Source organism: Prionailurus bengalensis, chromosome B1 (genome assembly GCF_016509475.1).
Source record: "Prionailurus bengalensis isolate Pbe53 chromosome B1, Fcat_Pben_1.1_paternal_pri, whole genome shotgun sequence".
Taxonomy (NCBI): domain Eukaryota; kingdom Metazoa; phylum Chordata; class Mammalia; order Carnivora; family Felidae; genus Prionailurus; species Prionailurus bengalensis.
The window spans coordinates 60462690-60483186 of record NC_057344.1 but is presented as its reverse complement, the minus strand read 5'-3'; the positions used below and the strand labels follow the sequence as shown (position 1 = coordinate 60483186).

The 20497-nt window shown below is 33.5% G+C and overlaps 1 protein-coding gene across 1 annotated transcript in view; it reads left to right on the top strand.

The window, feature by feature from the left end:
- The first annotated feature begins 254 nt into the window (after nucleotides 1–254).
- Nucleotides 255–20497, top strand: part of ANXA10 (annexin A10) — a 99643-nt gene continuing 79400 nt past the window's right edge. Inside the window, exon 1 of the mRNA XM_043565965.1 lies at nucleotides 255–497. Within this exon, the coding sequence (XP_043421900.1) occupies nucleotides 480–497 (18 nt within the window). The 5' untranslated portion in view covers nucleotides 255–479. The remainder of the gene's footprint in view (nucleotides 498–20497) is intronic.

The window sequence follows — 20497 nt, the reverse complement described above, 5'->3', positions numbered from 1 at the left end:
AGAATGGTATAGATGCACAAAGAACCTAGTAGCAGTTTGAAACATGAAGCTAGGGACCAGTGTACCTAAAAAAAAATCTAAAAATGATAACACAGAAAATAAATCATTAACTTTGTGGTTAATCAACTTACCTTTCCATAAGTCATCTGCTTTTTCTAAAGATTACACTTCTTTCATTGGTTGGCTAATGTATGTTTCTTAAATCAACACAGGACTGGGGTTCTATTTATTTTGTGCAATAATTCTGCCTACTCACTTATGACCGATAGTTCAGTGTAAATACTGTATCTTGAGACATGCTGTATCCAGAATTGACCCTACGTTTTCTTTCCTGAGAATCTGAGGTGAATGGTAGACATATAAATTTGATTGAACAGTGAACTTCAATTCTTTCTAGCTACATAGGAAAGCAAGTCTATGCAATTGATCACTTAGTAAAACTCTTTTAATCCACTCTGAAGTTAACCACCATCATCAAAATGTTCTGCGGAGATTATGTAAGTATAATGGCTATTTCAATACTTCTTGAGTCTCCTGAGATTTGAACCTTATTTATAAAATTTCATATGTGGTTCTCGACATTTTCATCAGAAAATATTGATGTTATAATTTATTTTTCATTAAATTATTAATTAGTGGATGTTCAATATAACTATTAAATGAAGATAATATTATTAAATCTCAATCCTATTCTAATTTTGAAGTAATTATTCCATAAGGGCAATTTAGATGCTCTTGTTTCATAAGTAACCTGACTGAATTCTCACCGAAGTCTAAGATTTTTTCTCGATATGTACTTCTATAAGAAACTAAAAATTAACTAATTAATTTTTATTTTAAATCTATAATATCTTCAGAAAATAGTTTATTTTTGAATGACTGTTGAATTTAAGCAATGTATTTTGTTTTCGTGTTGAAAACATTTCAATCCAACTGCTCTAACAGTCCACAAACTTTTGAAGAGACTACAAAAACCCAGATTATCTAAATATTCATTTTTAAAAGATAGCCGTTTCACATGGTCTTAGATATTATATATAATTGTGTTCTGTGTTGATATTTTTTAAATCTATCTCATAGAAAAAGTTTTTAGGAAGCTTTTTATTTTTTACTGCAAATTTTTTATGCAAAAAATATAACAGCATAATTATTTGGTTAACTTTGGGACAAAAATAATATTATTTACTTATTTTAAAAGTATCAATTTCCAAGAAAATTCTATTTATTCTGTTTTTCAAATTAAATATTGAATGAGCATCTAAAATGTGTCCAGTCCCATCACTGTTGCCTTAAGAAACCTTAATTTCATCATGAGATTTTAGGATCGCATTGGCAGTTGAGACTTATCATTACTGTTTTATTAATTATGCAGCAGTTACATTTCACTACAGAGAAATAGGAGTCCTTAGGTAATTTAGACCAGCATGGTAAATGATTTAATTTGTAAAAAGCTATTGTCCCTTTCCATTCATTCAAGTACAATTATTTGGAAATGGTATTATATTCTGTAGATTGTGTACAGTCTTATATGCCAATTTATCAAAGGAACATTAAGAGAATATTTAAGTCATATTTCAAGGAATATTAGAAGTTATGGTGATGACAAGATTTTAAGGAAATTCGATGATTTGCCATGGTTCTGGAGCAGATAAAAATATCAAAGAGTAAAGAGATGGATTAAAGAGACTGAAATATTCATTTTAAGTATTTTTGAGCATTGAATGGTTTTTACATAATCAATGTCATTTTATTTTAAAGCAATTATTTCTTTTCTTAAGATATATGGCCCAGGCATTAGAATTCGGTCTCTTTACAGACCACCAGTTGAGGTTAAGTTCATCTGTTTAATCTCTACTTTGGGTCTGGGGTTCTCAAGCAAAAGACAAGTTCTTCTATAGGCAATAAAGCAGAAGTTCTGGATGAATTTTTCACTGGGTTGCTTCTTAAAAACAGACTCTTAGGCCCTCCACTGAGGAATTTCTATTCAATATATGACATCTGAACTTATATGATTGATAAAAATATGTGACCAGTTTTTGAGAGCCACTGCAGTAATTCATTAATATCAATTAAAAATAAAGAAAATTTGGGTTGCCTGGGTGCCTCAGTTGGTTAAGCAGCTAACTTCAGCTCAGGTCATTATCTCGTGTTTCATGGGTTCGAGCCCCACATCAAGCAATCTACTGACAGGTTGGAGCCTGGAACCTGTTTGGATTCTGTGTCTCCCTCTCTCTCTGCCCCTTCCCTGCTTATGCTCTGTTTCTCTCTGTCTCAAAAAATGAATAAAAAGTTAAAAAATTTTTTTTAATTTTTTAATAGGGAATATTTAAATATAAGTCAAGCAAGAGGCAAGGATCATAGAAAAGTAGTTATGTTTCTGTAAGAAATAATCATATGTAATCCTTTAAAATTACTTTCTAGAATTAAGGAGGTAGATAACCCTTAATGGTTAAAGTAGTTTAAGTGGGTTAGCTACATTGAGAGGGTAAATTTACCTTTAATGCAATAAGTGTATTTTACTTATGTGTTTGACCATAAGGCTGTCTATTGAAAGCAAGATTTAATTAAATGATTATGGCAAGTCTGGAGGTGTGTTATTAATTAGTCAGATATAAATCACCTTTCAGGAAGATGTTATTAAAATATCCTCCCTACATTGAGGGAAATTGCATTGTAGAGTACTAAAATACATATATTTGCCAAAGCCAGGATCTAAATCCAGTCATCCCTATGTCATTATAATTTGAGATTTTATCCACTATAATATACTGCCTCTTCCAAACATATTGGCCTGATTCTTCTAGTGAAACTATTGGCTGCTTTTGTCCTGTTGTGTCATCAACTAATCCCCCTTTTTACACAGTAGCATTTAATTTACTATATATAGATTTATTTGATTATACTCTTCCTTTTTGACTCAAAGTAAACTTTAATCTTTATTCCTTTTCCTAGCCTTTTGACAATATTTTATTTCTACCATATTTATTGATTGATAGAAAAATATTAATTTTAGGAGTAGTACAAGAAATACAACATATTGATATCATAGTCCATATCTGAATTAACATTATGTATTATAACTAAAGTAGAAAAACAATTATTAAAATTATCTGAATCTCTACCATACAGCAGGAGCTTTACATAACTTGTCTAATTTAGTTGTTCACAGCAAATCTTTCCATAAGAATACATTTAACATGCAAAAATTTTGTCTTCTTGGAGACACCAGATATTCTGTTCAGTGGTTCTATAATACATTATTTTTAGTCTTCACAATCTTCAAGGAAAGTATCCCCATTTTCTACATGAATATACTAAGGCTCAGAGAAGGTCAGTACTTTCCTCCAAGTGAAAAGCCAAGCAGTGTTGATATTGGATCTTGTCTAACTCCAAAACTATTTCTCACACACACAAAAAGTAAAACTGCATAAGTGTGATGATCCTACATACTTACTGACTTCATGTTACAAGGCAAAAAGTAGGTCCTTTGGGAACGCCATTAAAAGGTAGAAAATCAGCAGCAGTATTGTTACAAAGATGCTCTTACTCATAAATTTTTCCCAAAAGTGCTCACCAAAGAGCATCAAAGCCAAACAGCAATTTAGACAATGTCTAGTGTGGGCAACCTGACATTCTACATTTTAGCCCAACTAATAGGGAGCAAATGCATTGGCACTTAGCAATGAATTAGAGGTAGTGAAGGAAGAGCACTCAGTAAATCAGAAACAAATTCAGGGCATTCTATCCAGGAGTGATTGCAAGCTGAGAAGACCTCCCATGGGAGCAGGAGCTGTTGATTAGGCAAGATTATTTTTAAATCAGGCTTTTTCTATTGAAGGATATTGCTGAGAGAAAAGTTTCCATCCAAAAACTCTGACTTTGATTATTTATCTGCAATATGACTTACTGAACAAATATTAATGAAAGGTTATTCATACTTTAGATTGCTTTCTACTATCACAAGACTACATTGTCTGAACTTTACACACTTTGATTCAACAAAAGTTATGAATCATGCTAGTTATGCTTCAACTTTTTTTGAAGCCTCTGTTGAACTAATATGTATTGAACTGGAAAAATTAAATGTAGTAACTTTTTCCTTGAAGCAATATATAAGCATGCTGTTAAAATTTTTAAGCCCCCTTATAATAGCTATCGATTGCTTTTGAATATAAGGGCTGGGCAAATACAACTATAAAACACCTCAAAAAGGTGCTCTATTATTAGTGTTTATGTAGCAACAGTTCCAACGTTTTAAACCTACTCTAACTCAAAAGCCCTGCCCTTCAGTAGCCAATGCACTACTTCTAGAGATGAAGTTAAGTTTGTTAGCAAGTTAAGTTTACACATACACACATATATGCGTGTATAATCATTCACATGTATATAAACACAGACACACAGGGGCGCCTGGGTGACTCAATCGGTTAACACATCTGACTTCGGCTCAGGTCATGATCTTGCAGTTTGTGAGTTCGAGCCCTGCATTGGGCTCTGTGCTGACAGCTCAGAGCTTGGAGCCTGCTTCAGATTCCCACCCCACCTCTCTCTTCCTCCCCTGATTGCACTAGGTCTCTATCTCTCAAGAATAAATAAAAGATTTAAAAAAAATAAAAGTAAAATAAACACAAACACACATACATACATACACACAATATATGTGTGCATTAATAAAATTTATTAACGAATTTGAATAACATCAAAATTTCATGAATGGAAATATATAGTCTCTTAGATTCAGCATAATCTTTATTTTTAAATGGCTTCTACCATAGTAAAAATATTTTATAATCCAACTTCCCTCACCAGTTACTAGTAAATTCTTTTTTTTATATAGTAAAATTCTTCAAAAGTTCATTGCATTCAATATATTCAATTCCTCTACTCCAATTCTCTCTGAATCTACTGTTTTAAAAAGTTTATTTTGAGAGAGAGAGAGCACACATGTGCTCCTGAGTGAGGGAAGGGAAGAGAGAGAGAGAGGGAGAGAGAGAGAGAGAGAGAGAGAGAGAGAGAGAATCCCAAGCAGGCTCCATGGTGTCAGCATGGAGCCCTAGGCAGCGGTGAATCCCACAATCCATGAGATCATCATGACCTGAGCTGAAACCAAGAGTCAGATGTTTAACCAACTGAGTCACCCAGGTGCCCCTCTCTGAATCCATTTTAATTGGGTTTTCACTCACTTCACCTAAACTGTCCTTAAGAATATAAGCAGTGACTTGATTCCCTGATTCCCATACCCAGTTCTCATCCTCATCTTATTAGATATGTGAGTGCTGTTTGACAGTCTCCTTTGCCAGGAATATCCCAGGGTTCAATTCTTGAAACTTATCTTTCTCCTTTTTATCACTCATTTTTTCCTTACATCCAAAATAATGTCTATAATGTAGACACTACAATGTATACACAGAGCCTTCTTTGAACTTATATGTCAACCTAACATCTATGCTAGAATCTCAGAATCATAACCAGGTGTCTGCTCAGTGAGTAGAAACTGCATTGACCTAGCACCTCAGGTCAAAAAGAAAGGCAAGGCAAGGCAAGAAAGGAAAAGGAAAAGGAAAAGGAAAAGGAAAAGGAAAAGGAAAAGGAAAAGGAAAAGGAAAAGGAAAAGGAAAAGGAAAAGGAAAAGGAAAAGGAAAAGGAAAAGGAAAAAGGAAAGGAAAGGAAAGGAAAGGAAAGGAAAGGAAAGGAAAGGAAAGGAGAGAAAGGAGAGAAAGGAAAGAAAAGAAAAGAAGAAGAGTCTCTGACTCTTCTCTTACCCTCATACCTTAGAATTAACCTATTAACAAAATCTTTTGGCTCTACATTAACAATATATTATCTGACCACCTCTTAGTAGTTCCACTACAACTACCCTGGTCCAAGCTACCATCATCATCACTTGCCAACTTTATGCAATAGCTTCCTATCTGGTCTCTCTTATTTCCATCTCTGCTCTCACTTCTAGGTACTAGGGATACCACAGTGAATAAGATTGTTAAAACCTCTGCATTCTTGAAATCTGTATTCCAGTGATGTATAGGAAATATCGTTATTCCAGAATTCAACAAAGTCGTGAAATAAGAGGTAATACATTAAAAGGGAGCAGGCACCTGTGGAGCCTGGGTGGTTCAGTCAGTTGAGCATCTGACTTTGGCTCAGGTCATGATCTTGCAGTTCATGAGTTCAAGCCCGGTATCAGAGCCTAGAGCCTGCTTTGGATTCTGTGTCTCCCTCTCTCTCTCTCTGCCCCTCCCCTGATCACGTTCTGTTTCTCTCTGTCTCAAAAATAAGTAAACATTAAAAAAAATTTTTTTAAACAGCAGGGGGGCACCTAAACACTCGGTTGGGCATCCAACTCTTGGTTTTCAACTCAGGTCGTGATCTCACAGTCTGTGAGCTTAAGCCCCACACTGGGCTCTGCACTAACAGCACAGAGCCTGCTTGAGATTCTCTCTCTGCCCCTCCTCTGCTGTCTTGCTCTCTCTTAAAATAAATAAATAAATAAATAAATAAACAAATTTTTTTTAAAAAAACATTAAAGAGGAGACTGTGAGAAAAATTTTGTCCTGGTTTACACATTTTTAGAGTGTTTATTATAATAGCAAGAACAATAATAAAACTTAAATTTGTAGAATCATTTCCATTTGCAAAAATGCTTACAGTATACAGATCATAGCACCTGTGGAAGATGATACTGCGCTGACATTCCTGTCTAGATTTGTTGATTTCTCTTAAATTCTAGAGTGTCCGTATGATTTTAAAGTCATTCAGGAAGTTATTTTGACATTATATTTCTGCTATTAACATTGATACAGTACACTCATTAAAATACACATTAGGTTAAACCCAAACCCTCTTCAAGTTTAAAGAACACAAAGAGCTGTAAAAGTCACAGCAGAAAAAATATGGTTAACTATATTTTTAATTCTTGTAATTAATCAACCTATTTAACAGACACCACAGGAAAAAAAGTCATCAGATTACCGCAAATCACTTTTAAAACTATACTCCTTTTGTTAAATCACAAGATTGAAGTCTTAAGAAATTATGTTTGAGTAACAAGACTCATAGTTATTTTAATGAGTCATGTATTTCTGGGACTAGGTGGAATGGAAAAAGCAAATAGAAAGACACCATTTAGAGGGCATTACTTGCTGATTTGTCCTTTTGTAGTACACCTCCGAGACCAACACCCAGCCCTCTATCTACCATAGATTTCTTCTATCAGCAGAAACTCCTTGTAATCAGGAATATCCTGGCTTGATTCACCAAAAAAGAATGGATTGCAGGATTTTTTTTTTTAAGTACTTCAGAGTTCATGCTATCAATCTCCCTGACTCAGCCTCTTTTGAAAAGTCTCCAAAGATTCTTAAAACTCTGCTTATAACCTGTGGACATGCTTTTCTCATTCAAAGAATTAAAAACACTGTTTCTTAAGACCCATTTTCTTTGCCAACATCCCACCTTATCACAACACATAATTATAAATATATTCTTTTCCCACTACTCTTCTATTTATGTCTTTCTTCAGACATTCTGGTAATTATGCTAGAAGGAACCAGAAAAACATGTTAACAGTATAATAAGTATCATGTAAAAACATAAAAGTAATAATAGGCTATTTGTACATTGGATATAGGTTATGTATTATTATGGATAAAGTGGGAATCAGCTTTACTCAAGCTGCTTTGGATTGGCTTTTCTTCCTTATTTTGTGGCAATTTATAATAAAGCAATAAGCTGTCTTAATTTATTTTATCATCCTATTTCTTAATTGCAACATTTGTGCTATTTTATTTTTCAAGTTAAAAAACAGCCACTTTAACCCCAGTAGACACATTGTTCTAGTAATGTGTATTAGTAATGATTTTAAAAATATATGAACAATGGTATTTTACAGCTGGAGATTCTTGTGTTGTCATCACTACAATAGTAATCTTCTTGAATTATTGTTCAATTCTTTAGAGATGTTGAATATATGTACACATTCTTCTAGACTGTCATTTAGCTGTCAGTCTCAAAATATCAGTGTTTTAAAGGGTAAGTAAGAAACCAGACAAAGGTGCTATAAGATAGAGGTATTGGTGCCTGGGGGCACACACACCCTCTGTGTACTTTTCATCACCTGTTGTGCTGACTACTGCGTGTTTAATCAAGCTTGCAGCTCATATATAAAAAAGTAAATATTTATAGTGAGCACAGTAGTCCCTTCAAAGCAAAAAGGGGTCAGATTTATGAACCTTCAAGATAGCCAAAATTACTGGTTTTGAAATGAAGATTGTTTTGTGCAACCAAGGTCACAACTGAACCTATCACAGCATAACGTCCACTAGAAGCTCTTCACTGTCTCACTCCCCTACAGTTCATATTCTGTCTCATCCTATGGTGAAGAGTAGGATGATGGTGTGTGGATATGCCACTTCCTCCTTCAAGATATTAAATGTTCTCTAATTTTATGATTTAGTGGACTTGGTCTTCTTCTTATGTAAAATAATGATGTAGACTAATCTCAATGCTTCAGAGATGGAAATGGTTTCAGAAAATGTCATTTAACTTATTTGCAGAGGGAAGTAAGTATTAAATAATACCCCTTCTCAGAATCACAGGATTATGTATAACTTGTGTGCCAATAAAAAACAAGAAACAGGTGAGTCAGCCTCCCTCTCAAATATTATGCTTCATATGCTCTCTTAAAAAAAGATGCAGGAGTGCAGCTTTATGATCTATATTTATTTCCTTTCATTTCTTTTTTTTAATTCCCTTCATGTATTTAGAGAGGAAATGTATTCAAAAGGAAATTCACGTAATCTAAAATTTGATGTAGGAACTAATTGTTAGAATAGGTATAATGTACTCTAGTGCATTACATGGTCTACTGTACTTTCCCCTGCCCCAGTCCTGGAATTAGCCACTTCTCCAAGGAGCCCTGATGCCCTTCATTGAATAATAATACTTAAAAACCTAGATCTGGATGCTGGGTGTGCTCATTGCTACAGGGGCATCACTGTTTATAAGCTCTTTAAGGTGACAGAGCAATGAAATATCTGAAAATGCTAACCTATATATCTGCACGCATCTATATTTATTTCTGTACATATGTGTTTGGATACATACACATATGTATGTTTACATCTACTGATCTACCTACATATCTATCTATCCATCCATCTACCTACCCACCTTTCTGTGTGTGTGTGTGTGTGTGTGTATGTGTGTGTGTGTGTGTCCCCAACCGTCTCTCTCTCTCTCTCTCTCTCTGGCTATTATCTCTTCCTATTGACAACTTCAGTCTAACCCAGCACCAAAATTTTAACCTCCTCTATTATTTAGAATTCCTCGCAGTAAAAATCGTGAATGTCAATATCTAAAATATATGCTTATTTGGTGGACACTAGCATACATACCTTAAAATGTACCAAGCCACTGTGAGAAACAATTTTGCCAACAACACGACATTGGGTTCTTTTCATCTTTTGCTTCACAATATCCGGTTAAATGCTATTTGCCAAAGTTACTTGGGACGCGTCCCTTCTTCCAACCCACTTTACTGTGTTTATGAGATTCGTTTGTAATTTAGATTTGTTTCCTACAATCTGCATTCCTTGTTGGATTCCCTCTATGTGTGACAGAATATGCTTTTTGCGGTATACAGTTGTTTGAGTTTTGAGTCATGTATTCAATACTACATTTCCTTATAGAAGACTCTCATCATCCAAAATATCCTCCACACTTCTCATTTATAGTCAACCACATCCCTAAACCCTCAAATCCTGGCAAATATTGATCTGTTTTCCATTCCTCTAGTGCTCCCTTTTCCAGATTGTCACATAAATAAATTCAAGACTGAAACCTTATGAATAAACCTTCTTTTACTTAGTAGAATGCATTTAACACTTATCCAAGTTGTTGCATGAATCAATAGTTGTATCTTTCTATTTCTGAATAGTAGTCTGTTGAATGAATGTACCATAATTTGTTTATTCATTCAGTTTGAAAGATACCTGGGTTGTTTCCAGCTTTTACCAGTTGCAAATAAAACTTCTATGAAAACTCAAGGTTTTTGTGTGAAGATAAGTTTCCATTTCTTTTAGATAATGATCTAGGGGTGGAATTGCCAGGTTATATGGTAAGAGTATGTTTAACTTTATAAGAAACTGCCAAACTGTTTCTCCAAAATCGCTGTACAATTTTGCATACCAGTAACAACATTTTGCAGCAGTATCTCATTGTAGTTTTACTTTGTATTTTTAATGTATTATGATATTAATAGTTTTTCATATGCTTATTTACTATACCTTCATTGGGAATATGTCTTCCATAAGGCTTAACTATTTTTTACTTCAGGGTTTTTTGTTTGTCTCTTAATGGCCTTTATATATTTTGAACAAAAGGTTTTTATGAAAAATGTGATTTACAAATATTTTCTCTGACTCTATGACTTATCTTCTCATTCTTTTAAGAGTGTTTTTCACAGATTACAAGTTTTCAATTTTGACAAAGCCCCATGTATTTTTTAAATTTTTTTAACGTTTTGTTTATTTTTAAGAGACAGAGAGAGATAGAATATAAGCAGGGGAGGGGCAGAGAAAGGGGGGAGACACAGAATCCAAAGCAGGTTTCAGGCTGTGACCTGTCAGCACAGAGCCCGATGTGGGGCTCAAACCCACAAACCATGAGATCATGACCTGAGCCAAGGTCAGAGGCCCAACCGACTGAGACACCCAGGCACCCCCCCCCACAATGTATTTTTTTCTTTATAGATTATATTTCTGTTGTCGTGGCTAAAAATTGTTTTATTAACCCAAAGTCATGCAGATTTTCTCCTCTATTTTCTTCCAGATATTTTATATAATTACATTAATATTTAGGGCTATGATCAATTTGGGGTTAATTTTTGTGTAAGGTGTGTAAGGTCAAGCTTTATTTTTTTTCATATGGACATCAGCTTTTAAAGGACAATTTCTTGGAAAAACTATTCTTTCTCCATTGAATTACTTTACAAATTTGTCAAAAGCTATTTGTCTATATTTATGCAGCTCTATTGTCAGATTCCCTATTCTATCCCATTGATCTCTTTTTCTACAACATTAGCCAACACCACACTATCATTACTACTGTGGCTTTGTAACAATTCTTAAAATCAGCATTATTCTTCCATTTTTTTTTTCAAATTTGTTTCAGTTGTTCTAGGTCCTTTGCATTTCCATGGGTAATTTAGAATCCAATTATTCAAATCTACATAAAATGCTGCTGGGATTTTAATTGGTATTGTGTTAAATCCACAGACCAATTTGGGGAGAATTGACATCTTAACAATATTAAGTTTTTCAGCCATGAAAATAGTATATATATCTCCATTAAGTTATGTCTTCTTTAATTATTGTCAAGTGTGTTTTGTTTCTTCTGTCCAATATATATGCTTTTTAAAAAATTTAATTCTAGTGTAGTTAACATACAGTGTTATATTAGTTTCAAGTGTACAATATGTTGCTTTAACAATTCTATATATAACTCAATGTTCATCAAGATAAGTATACCCTTAATCCGCTTATCTATTTCACCCATCACCCACCCAACCTCTCCACTGGTAACTATCACTTTGTTCTCTATAGGTAAGAGTCTGTGTCGTGGTTTCTTGGTTTGTCTCTCTCTCTCTTTTTTTTTCCTTTGTTCATTTATTTTGTTTCTTGGATTCCACAAATAAATGAAACCATATGGAATCTGTCTTTCTCTGACTGGCTTATTTTGCTTAGGGTTATATTCTCTAGATCCATCCATGTTGTTGCAAATGGCAACATTTCATTAATTTTTTCTCTGTTTCTTCTTGCTTTTATTTATTTATTTTTTTTGTTTCAAGTTTTTATTTAATTCTAGTTAGCTAACATATAGTGTAACATTGGTTTCAGGAGTACAATTTAGTGATTCATCACTTACATATAACACACAGTGCTCATCACAAGTGCCACTCTTAATACCCAGCACCCATTTAGCCCATCCCCCACCCACCTCCCTTCCATCAACCTTCAGTTTGTTCTCTATAGTTAAGAGTCCCTTATGGTTTCCCTCTCTTTCTCTTTTTTCTCCCACCTTCCCCTCTGTTCATCTGTTTTGTTCAACTGTTCTGTTTCTTAAATTCCACATATGAGTGAAATCATATGAATTTCATCTTTTCTTATGGTTGAATAACATTCCATTGTATATATACATATATATACATTGTATATACATTGTGTGTGTGTGTGTGTGTGTGTGTGTATATATATATATATATATATATATATATATATATATATATACACATCGCATCTTCTTTATCCATTCATCTATTGATGGGCACTTGGGCTGCTTCCATAGTCTGGCTATTGTTAAATAATGCTGTAATTAATTAATGTTATAATTAATATAGGGGGTTCATATATTCCTTTCAACTAATGTCTGTGTATTCTTTGGGTAAATACCCACTAGTATGATTACTGGATCATTTGGTAATTCTATTGTTAATTTTTTAATGAACCTTCGTACTGTCTTACACAGTGGTGGTACCAGTTTACATTCCCACCAAAGTTGTACGAGGATTCTATTTTCTCCACATCCTGACCAACACAAGTTTCTTGTATTGATGACTTTAGCCATTCTGACAGGTGTGAGGTGGTATCTCACTGTGGTTTTGATTTGTATTTCCCTGACGATGAGTGATGGTGAGCACCCGTTCATATGTCTGTTGGCATTTGAATTTGTTCTTGGGAGAAATGTCTCTTCAGGTGTTCTGTCCGTTGTTTAACTAGATTGTTTTTGGGGTGTTGAGTTGTGTACATTCTTTATATATTTTAAATAGTAACATTTTATCAGATATGTCATTTGCAAATATCCTCTTGCATTCAATAAGTTGTCTTTTAGTTTTGTTGGTTGTTTCCTTTGATGTGCAGAAACTTTTCATGTTGATATAGTCCCAATACTTTAATTTTGTTTTGTTTCCCTTGTCTCAGGACACATATACAGAAAAATACTGTTATGGCCAATGTCAGAGAAATTACTGCCAATGATCTCTTTTATGATTTTTATGGTTTCAGGTCTCACATTTAGGTCTTTAAACTAGTTTGAGTTTATTTTTGTGTACGGTGTCATGAAGTAATCCAGTTTCATTCTTTCACCTGTATTTGTCTAGTTTTCCCAATACCATTTGTCAAAGAGACTGTCTTTTCCCCAGTGCATATCCTTACTTGTTTTGTCAAAGATTAATCGACTATGAAATCTTAGGTTTATTTCTGGGCTTTCCATTCTGTTCTATTGATCAATGTGTCTATTTTTGTGCCAGTACCATATTGTTTTCATTACTATAGCTTTGTAATATAATTTGAAATCTGGCATTGTGATACCTCTAGCTTTGTTTTTCTTTCTTAAGATTGATTTGGCTATTTGGGGTGTTTTGTAGTTCCATACAAATTTTAGGATCATTTGTTCTAGTTCTGTGAAAAATGCTATTGGTATTTTGATATGGATTGCATTAAATCTGTAGATTGCTTTGGGTAGTATGGACATTTTGATAGTATTTATTCCTCTCATCAATGAAAATGGAATGTCTTTCCATATGCTTGTGTTGTCTTCAACTTCTTTCATCAATGTTTTATAATTTTCATAGTTTACTTCATGAGTTTACATCTCTCTCTCAAAAAATGAATAAACATCAAAAAATTTTAAAAAATAAAACAAAGAAGTTGCTTTCTAAAAAGTAATAATAAATTAAAAATAATTTTTTTTAAAGTTGCTTTCTCTTTCAAGTTTGTTGGGATTTTACACATGAATGAATATTATACTTGTTGAAAGTTTTTACAGCATGTTTTGATGATCATGAGTTTTCTTCTTAGTTTATTAATGTGATTATAACTTAAAATTGATTAATTTTTTAATGTCAAATCAACTATGCATACCTGGAACAAACATCACTTGGTCATGCGATGTTATTATTTTTACACATTCTTTGCACTGAATTTTCTTACATTAGGTTGTGTATTTTTGCATCATTGTCCATAAGGATTACTGTTCTGTAAGTTTTATTTCTTGTATGTTGGGGGTTTTTTGGTACTAGTGTAATTACAGCTTCATAAAATGAGTTAGAAAGTGTTATCTTCTGTTTACTATAAGATTCAGTAACATTGGTTACTATTTATTCCTTGAATGTTTGGTAGAAATCACCAGTAAAATTATGTCCCTAAAGTTCTTTTCATTGTCTAACTGAATTCAATTTCCTCAACAGATATCAGACATTTTATATTATTTGTTTTTCTTGAGTGAGTTTTGATAGTTTTTGTCTGTCAAGGAATTCAAATTGTCATATTTATTGACATAGAATTGCTCACAGCATTCCTTTTGATAGTGATTTCCTCAGATATTTTCATATTTATATTTTGTATCTTCTCTATTTTTCTTTGTTAGTCTGGCTAGAGTTTTATCAATTTTATTGTTGTTCAAAGAATAAACTTATGTTTTCATTTATTTTCTTTGTTTTTCTGCTTAAATTTTATGTATTTCTACACTTGTCTTTGTTACTTCCTACTTTCTGCTTGCTTTGAGTATAATTTTCTATTATTTTTAAATTTCTTATAATAAAAGCTTAAAATTTTTATTTGAGAACTTTCTTTTGTTTTACCATATGCATTTAATGCTATTAATTTTTGTGTAAGTACTGAAAAAAATTGACTTTTGTAGATGCCAAGCTTGCATGTTGAATGTAGATCATTGACTTTATTTCTCTAGTCTTTGATAGGGAAAAAGTCCATATGGTCTTGAAAGCTGCTAAGATGTGTGATTATCTTCTGAATGTTTCACAGTATAAACAGTTTTAGATCAATAATATTTTAAAGCATTTATTATGAATTTATAGATTTCTAAGATACGTAAGAAATGGGAAAATATCATAAATATGTATGTGGGTACCTAAAAGACTACAAGTTTTAATATTTTACAACTCTAATTTTGTATCAAAATGATTCTTGAAAATGATAGTGTCCCATGACACTCTCATAAGAACAATTAAAACCTAGGTGGGATTATAGGTTGAAGTTAATGATGATAATGGAGAAGAGGTGGAAGAGGAACAAGATTAATAATAATGACTACTGACTTTAATATATCCCATTAATCTTCATAACAACTCAAGAGAAATCAAGCCAGCCTTACTCTAGTGAGATCTATGTGTTCATCAACAAGGAAAAGGAAGAGAAGGTCCTAACTTTTACTGGTTACTTTTTATATTTTACAATATCCAGAGACTGTAATTATCAGATGCTTCCTAGTTATATATTAGAATGATATTTGTTTTAATTTTTCACTTACTTGATATATGTATGTTTCTTTTCATGCCCCCTTCCTCTACTCAAGAATATGATAATAGAGAACAAAGATGCATTAGATAGAGAGATGGAGGTGTTTAAATCAGTGGCATAAAGCATTGACTTCATGCAGTTTCTAGAAGAGTTAACACTCCACATTAGGTGGGGGACTTCATAACTTCTCTCTGGAGAGTCATCAAAAGACAGAGTACACTATGAAATCATTGCCATATCAGTATTCTTTCATATGGACCCCATTGGCAATGGCATAAGCAGGCCAATCAAAAAGAGAAGGTATGGATTTACTTGATTTATAATGAAAGATTGAAGGGGCAACCAAGTGGTTCAGTTGGTTGGTTAAGCGTCTAACTTTGGCTCAGGTCATGATCTCATAGTTCCTGAGTTCTAGTGCCGCATTGGGCTCTGTGCTGACAGCTCAGAGCCTGGAGCCTGCTTCAGATTCTGTGTCTCCTTCTCTCTCTCAGCCCCTCCCCTGCTCATGCTCTGTCTCTCTCTCACTCTCTCTCTCAAAAATAAATAAACATTAAAAAATTATTTTTAAATGAAAGATTGAATAATCCAACTTGATGTAAAATAAAAACAGGAGGAACAAAGCTTTGTAATTGGTAGTCAAAATGGCTATTAATTTGTTTCACTTCTCATTATTAAATATTTCTTTGAGAATGAAATATAGACTGAGAAAATCAATTAAGAGAGGTAATGGGGCGAAACAGAACAAAGAATTTCAGTGAAAGATACAAAGCAACTTAAGCTTTAGAGTTTTTTTAAATGAATATCTCTGACACGTTGTTAATATAAATTAATGCACTATTATATTATTCATCCTTTGTTTAACAGGTATTTTTGGAAAACAGCAGAATAATTTTTCAAGTAGTTAAATTAAGTTTGGGTTATTAATTAGAAACAATTATATATGGCTTTTTTTATTCTTACACTGTCCTTTTAAACTCTATAGGGTTAGTTTCCCATACAGGTCCTGTCTTAGCTTACTCAGAGTGCTATAAGAAAATGTAATGAATTGGGTACCTTAACAAAACAGACATTTATTTCTCACAGTTCTAAAGACTAGGAAGTTCAAGATCAAGGTGACAGCAGATTCACTATCTGGTGAGAGCCCTCTTTCCTGGCTTGCAGAAGGCTATCTTCTCTCTGAGTCTTCACAAGGTAGACAGAAACTCTGTCTTGGTCTCTTTTTCTTCTTACAAGGATATTTAATCCCATCCTGGGGACCCCACACTTAGTGCCTTAACTAAATCTAATTATCTCTCAAAGCCTCTACCTCCAAATATCATTAAGTTGGGGATTAGGGCTTCATCATATGAATTTGGGACAGGCAAAATTCAGTTCATAGGTGACATCATGACTTTATTACTCTTACCTAATTAAATATTAATAAGTCACTTCACTCACAGAATTTATAGAAATTAAAAAATGTCTATATGCAATGCAAAAATTTTGAGTATTTCTTTTTAATTAAAGCTTCTCTCCCTCACCTGCTCCTGCCAGCTTCAGGCCATTAGTAAAAATCCTCCATTAGTAAAAAGATCAAGATTGACTCTTTTATCCTTCTTTGGATCAGTCCTTCACACCTGAGAGCAGTCTAATGGGCTTTCAATATCTCCAGGATTAGGGAAGGGTGAGTATGTAGGGGAAATGTTCAGGAATATCTTTGGTTTTATTTAACAGGTATTTTAGTCACATAGCACTGATGCTCTCTGGCCATGGAAGGTGTTTCTTTGGAATCACAGTAGGTTTTTAGGCTACCTCTCATTGCCAGGAATCTTCTCCTGATTTATCTATCAGTCTGCTCTTAAGAGTTCCTAACAGTCCTTCTGAGGGAGATTTGGAGCCAGATCCTTGAAAATGACTTACCGACTACCTCTTCCTATTTTGTGTCTCTCAATTGGCCCATGATAAACACTCAAGACATCCTATGTCCCAACAAACTCTGGGAGCATGACAAACTCAGAAAATACAATCAATTCTTGGAGTTCAGGCATTCATTGTGAAGCCACCCCTCCTCACTTAAAACAGCTAGTTAGTTATCCATGCAGTCTACCCTTAGCCTTTCCCAGTGTGAATCCACTGTGTTCCCCAAACTCCGTGAACATGTATCAAGTTCTCTATGTGGTATCCTTAATGATTACATTACCATCCAGCTTTCACCTCACTTCCCGTAGCATGACAGAAAGGCCTCACAGACACTATCACTTCTACCCCAATAAATCCCATCTATAATTTTAAATTGAGCCTATTCAATCCCTCAAGGTTGGTGAGTGGCTAAGTGTTACAAAAGTAGTGTCTAGAATTTTCCTTGCAAAAGCCACCCAGCTGGTTTATCCTTCACTTTGGAATGTGGATGCACTTGGCAGCTAATGTTTAGCCAGCAGGTTAGAGCTTCAATGGAAACTGAATTATAAAGCGAGCAAAGTTAAAATCCTGCTATAGTGCTATATAAACTTTTTGCCATTTTTTTCTATTATTTGTCTATCAAATGAATATTTCTGTCAACCCTCACTTTCCAAAAAGGAGATTAATATATGTCTTTGTGGAGCAACTCCTAACTGATTCCTATTCAACACACCATATTTATTTGGCACAGATTTTCCTTTTGCTATAAGATACCATATGAGTGTTAATGAAGTTTAGTCCCTTTAGCATATGTTCTCAATATTTGTAAATTATCTAAATACTAGTACTGCTTTAGTGCTTACATTTAACTATTAACATTTTTTTAATGAAGAGAAGTGATGTAAAAACATTCCAAATGCAATTTAAAACAAAAAATGGAATTGTACTTGAATAGACAAAAATTTTAGGTGCGTTACCAATGCTTCAAAGTACAAAAATAAGTTGTGTATTATATTAAAAAGCAAAATAACAAGATGGGATTCCCCCTTTATGTGGATGGTAATCATTTCCTGAATCAATCCTGGTATCATTTTGGCAAATGATTGATAGATTACTTTGAAAATTAAAAACAGTGGTGGGGCACCTTACCATATAATTTAGTGACTATCAATATTTTCTGAATCATCTTTTACTTCCTAAACATTTGATGACTTCTGAGATATATAGTTCACCATGAAATCATTCATTGGTATTTATCAGAATATTGACGAACTTTTATGAGTAAAAGCATAATAAAATTTAAGTCCAATGTCCTTATAAAACCAAGTACTAATAAGAAATTAAAAATTACATTCAAATACTTTACACACTTTGTAAGTATTTCAGCTATTAATAAAATTAGCTAAGATATCTCACTTATCTTGGATTCCTGACTCTAATGCCATCAATGCATTTCATTAACGAAGTAGAAAGCTGTGAACCAAATGGACATAAAGCCAGTCAAGATATAATGTGCTTCCTTCGTCCCCTTCATCCCCAGAGCAAAACATGGCTAGATGTGCAACTAATGTCTATAAAGAAAACTTCTGATAATGAATGTCTTCCACCTTTATTATGATACCATTTTCTTCATTTTTTCTTTCTTTTTCTTGTTTGTAGATATTTGTACATCTTGACTCACACTAAACATAATAAAATGCCATGTAGGACATTGATTTAAAACAATTCAAAGCAAATATTACCCTAAAGAATCTGGCTATTACTTTAATTCTGCATTAGATATTAGTCAGTTACATATATACACATATATGTGTGTATAAAGATTATTTCCAAAATTCTAAAACTTTTGTTTGGGTTAAATTTCTTTTAATACAGAAATATAAAAGTTCCTTATTCTGTAGGTAACGACCTTACTTACGGATTACCCAGTCAAGATTTTATTTAGCAGCAAACTGGCTTTTCCTAAAATCATATTCTCTTCCTTTAGTTAACATTAACTCAGAGAAAGGAAAAATGTAAAACCAGCTAGAACCAAGAATTAATACAAAGGTAAATTTGGTTGGTAATAGAACACTATATTTTCCAGAGTTGTCTTTCATTGTCCTAAAAGGAAATAAAATGGTAGGCAAAGAGATGCCATTCTTTTTCTCATTACCATTTCAAAAACATATGGTTCACTTGAAAACATTATCATTGATTTTTCTCTTAAAAGCTAAAGAAATTTTAATTACTAGGAGGCTGATTCCATTTGTGAAACAGATTACTGTGCTTTGAGAATACAGGTAACTAACCTCTCTACAAATATCAAATTAAAGGGAAGTTGTTGAAATTTTAGAATCACTACCCATCTAAGAGCTGAAACATCATTTTGTAGAAGTTTTTTTTTAATAAATCCAGTTCTTGGGGTGCCTGGGTGGCTGAGTTGGTTAAGCGACCGACTTCGGCTCAGGTCATGATCTCGCAGTGTGAGTTCAAGCCCCGCGTCGGGCTCTGTGCTGACAGCTCGGAGCCTGGAGCCTATTTCAGATTCCATGTGACCCCCTCTCTCTACCCCTCCCCTCCTCACGCTCTGTGTCTCTCTGTTTCTCAATAATAAATAAACATTAAAAATTTTTTTTTAATCCAGGTCTTCACACATTAAATATGAACATAATCTCTATCTTAAGAAGGAAATCCTGGACTGTATGTGTTCCATGAATATGAGCAATCACTTAGATCCTATACTGACTGTGCTTCTCCTTTAACCTTCCAAAAATGTTACTATGTTTTATGCCCTCTAGATTACATTATATGCATTAGAAATTTTTAACCATTTTTTTAAAATTTTTCAAAGTTATTTTTTTTTTTACATTTATTTATTTTTGAGAGAAGGAGAAAGAGCATGAGCAGGGGAGGGGCAGAGAGAGAAGGAGACACAGAATCTGAGGCAGGCTTCAGGCTCCAAGCTGTCAGCACAGAGCCCCACACAGGGCTCAAACCCACGAACCATGAGATCATTACCTAAGCCAAAGTGGGATGCCACCCATGCACCCCGATATTTTTAACAATTTTGAGAAATAAATATGAAAGCAGCATTAATGTTTTGAAATAAGAGAATATAATCAGCAAAAAATAAAAAATGAATAGAATTGAGAAATAAGATATACTGAAAAAGTTTAAAGTCAGAATTCTATTATTCTGAGTTGCCAATTACTAAGCCAAAGGCTTGTATAAATGCTGAGTCATTTTTATATGTTATATTGAAATAAAAAACTCTTAGCTTGCCAGATATACCCTTGTTGATAACTTCAAATTAAATAAAAATATAAAAG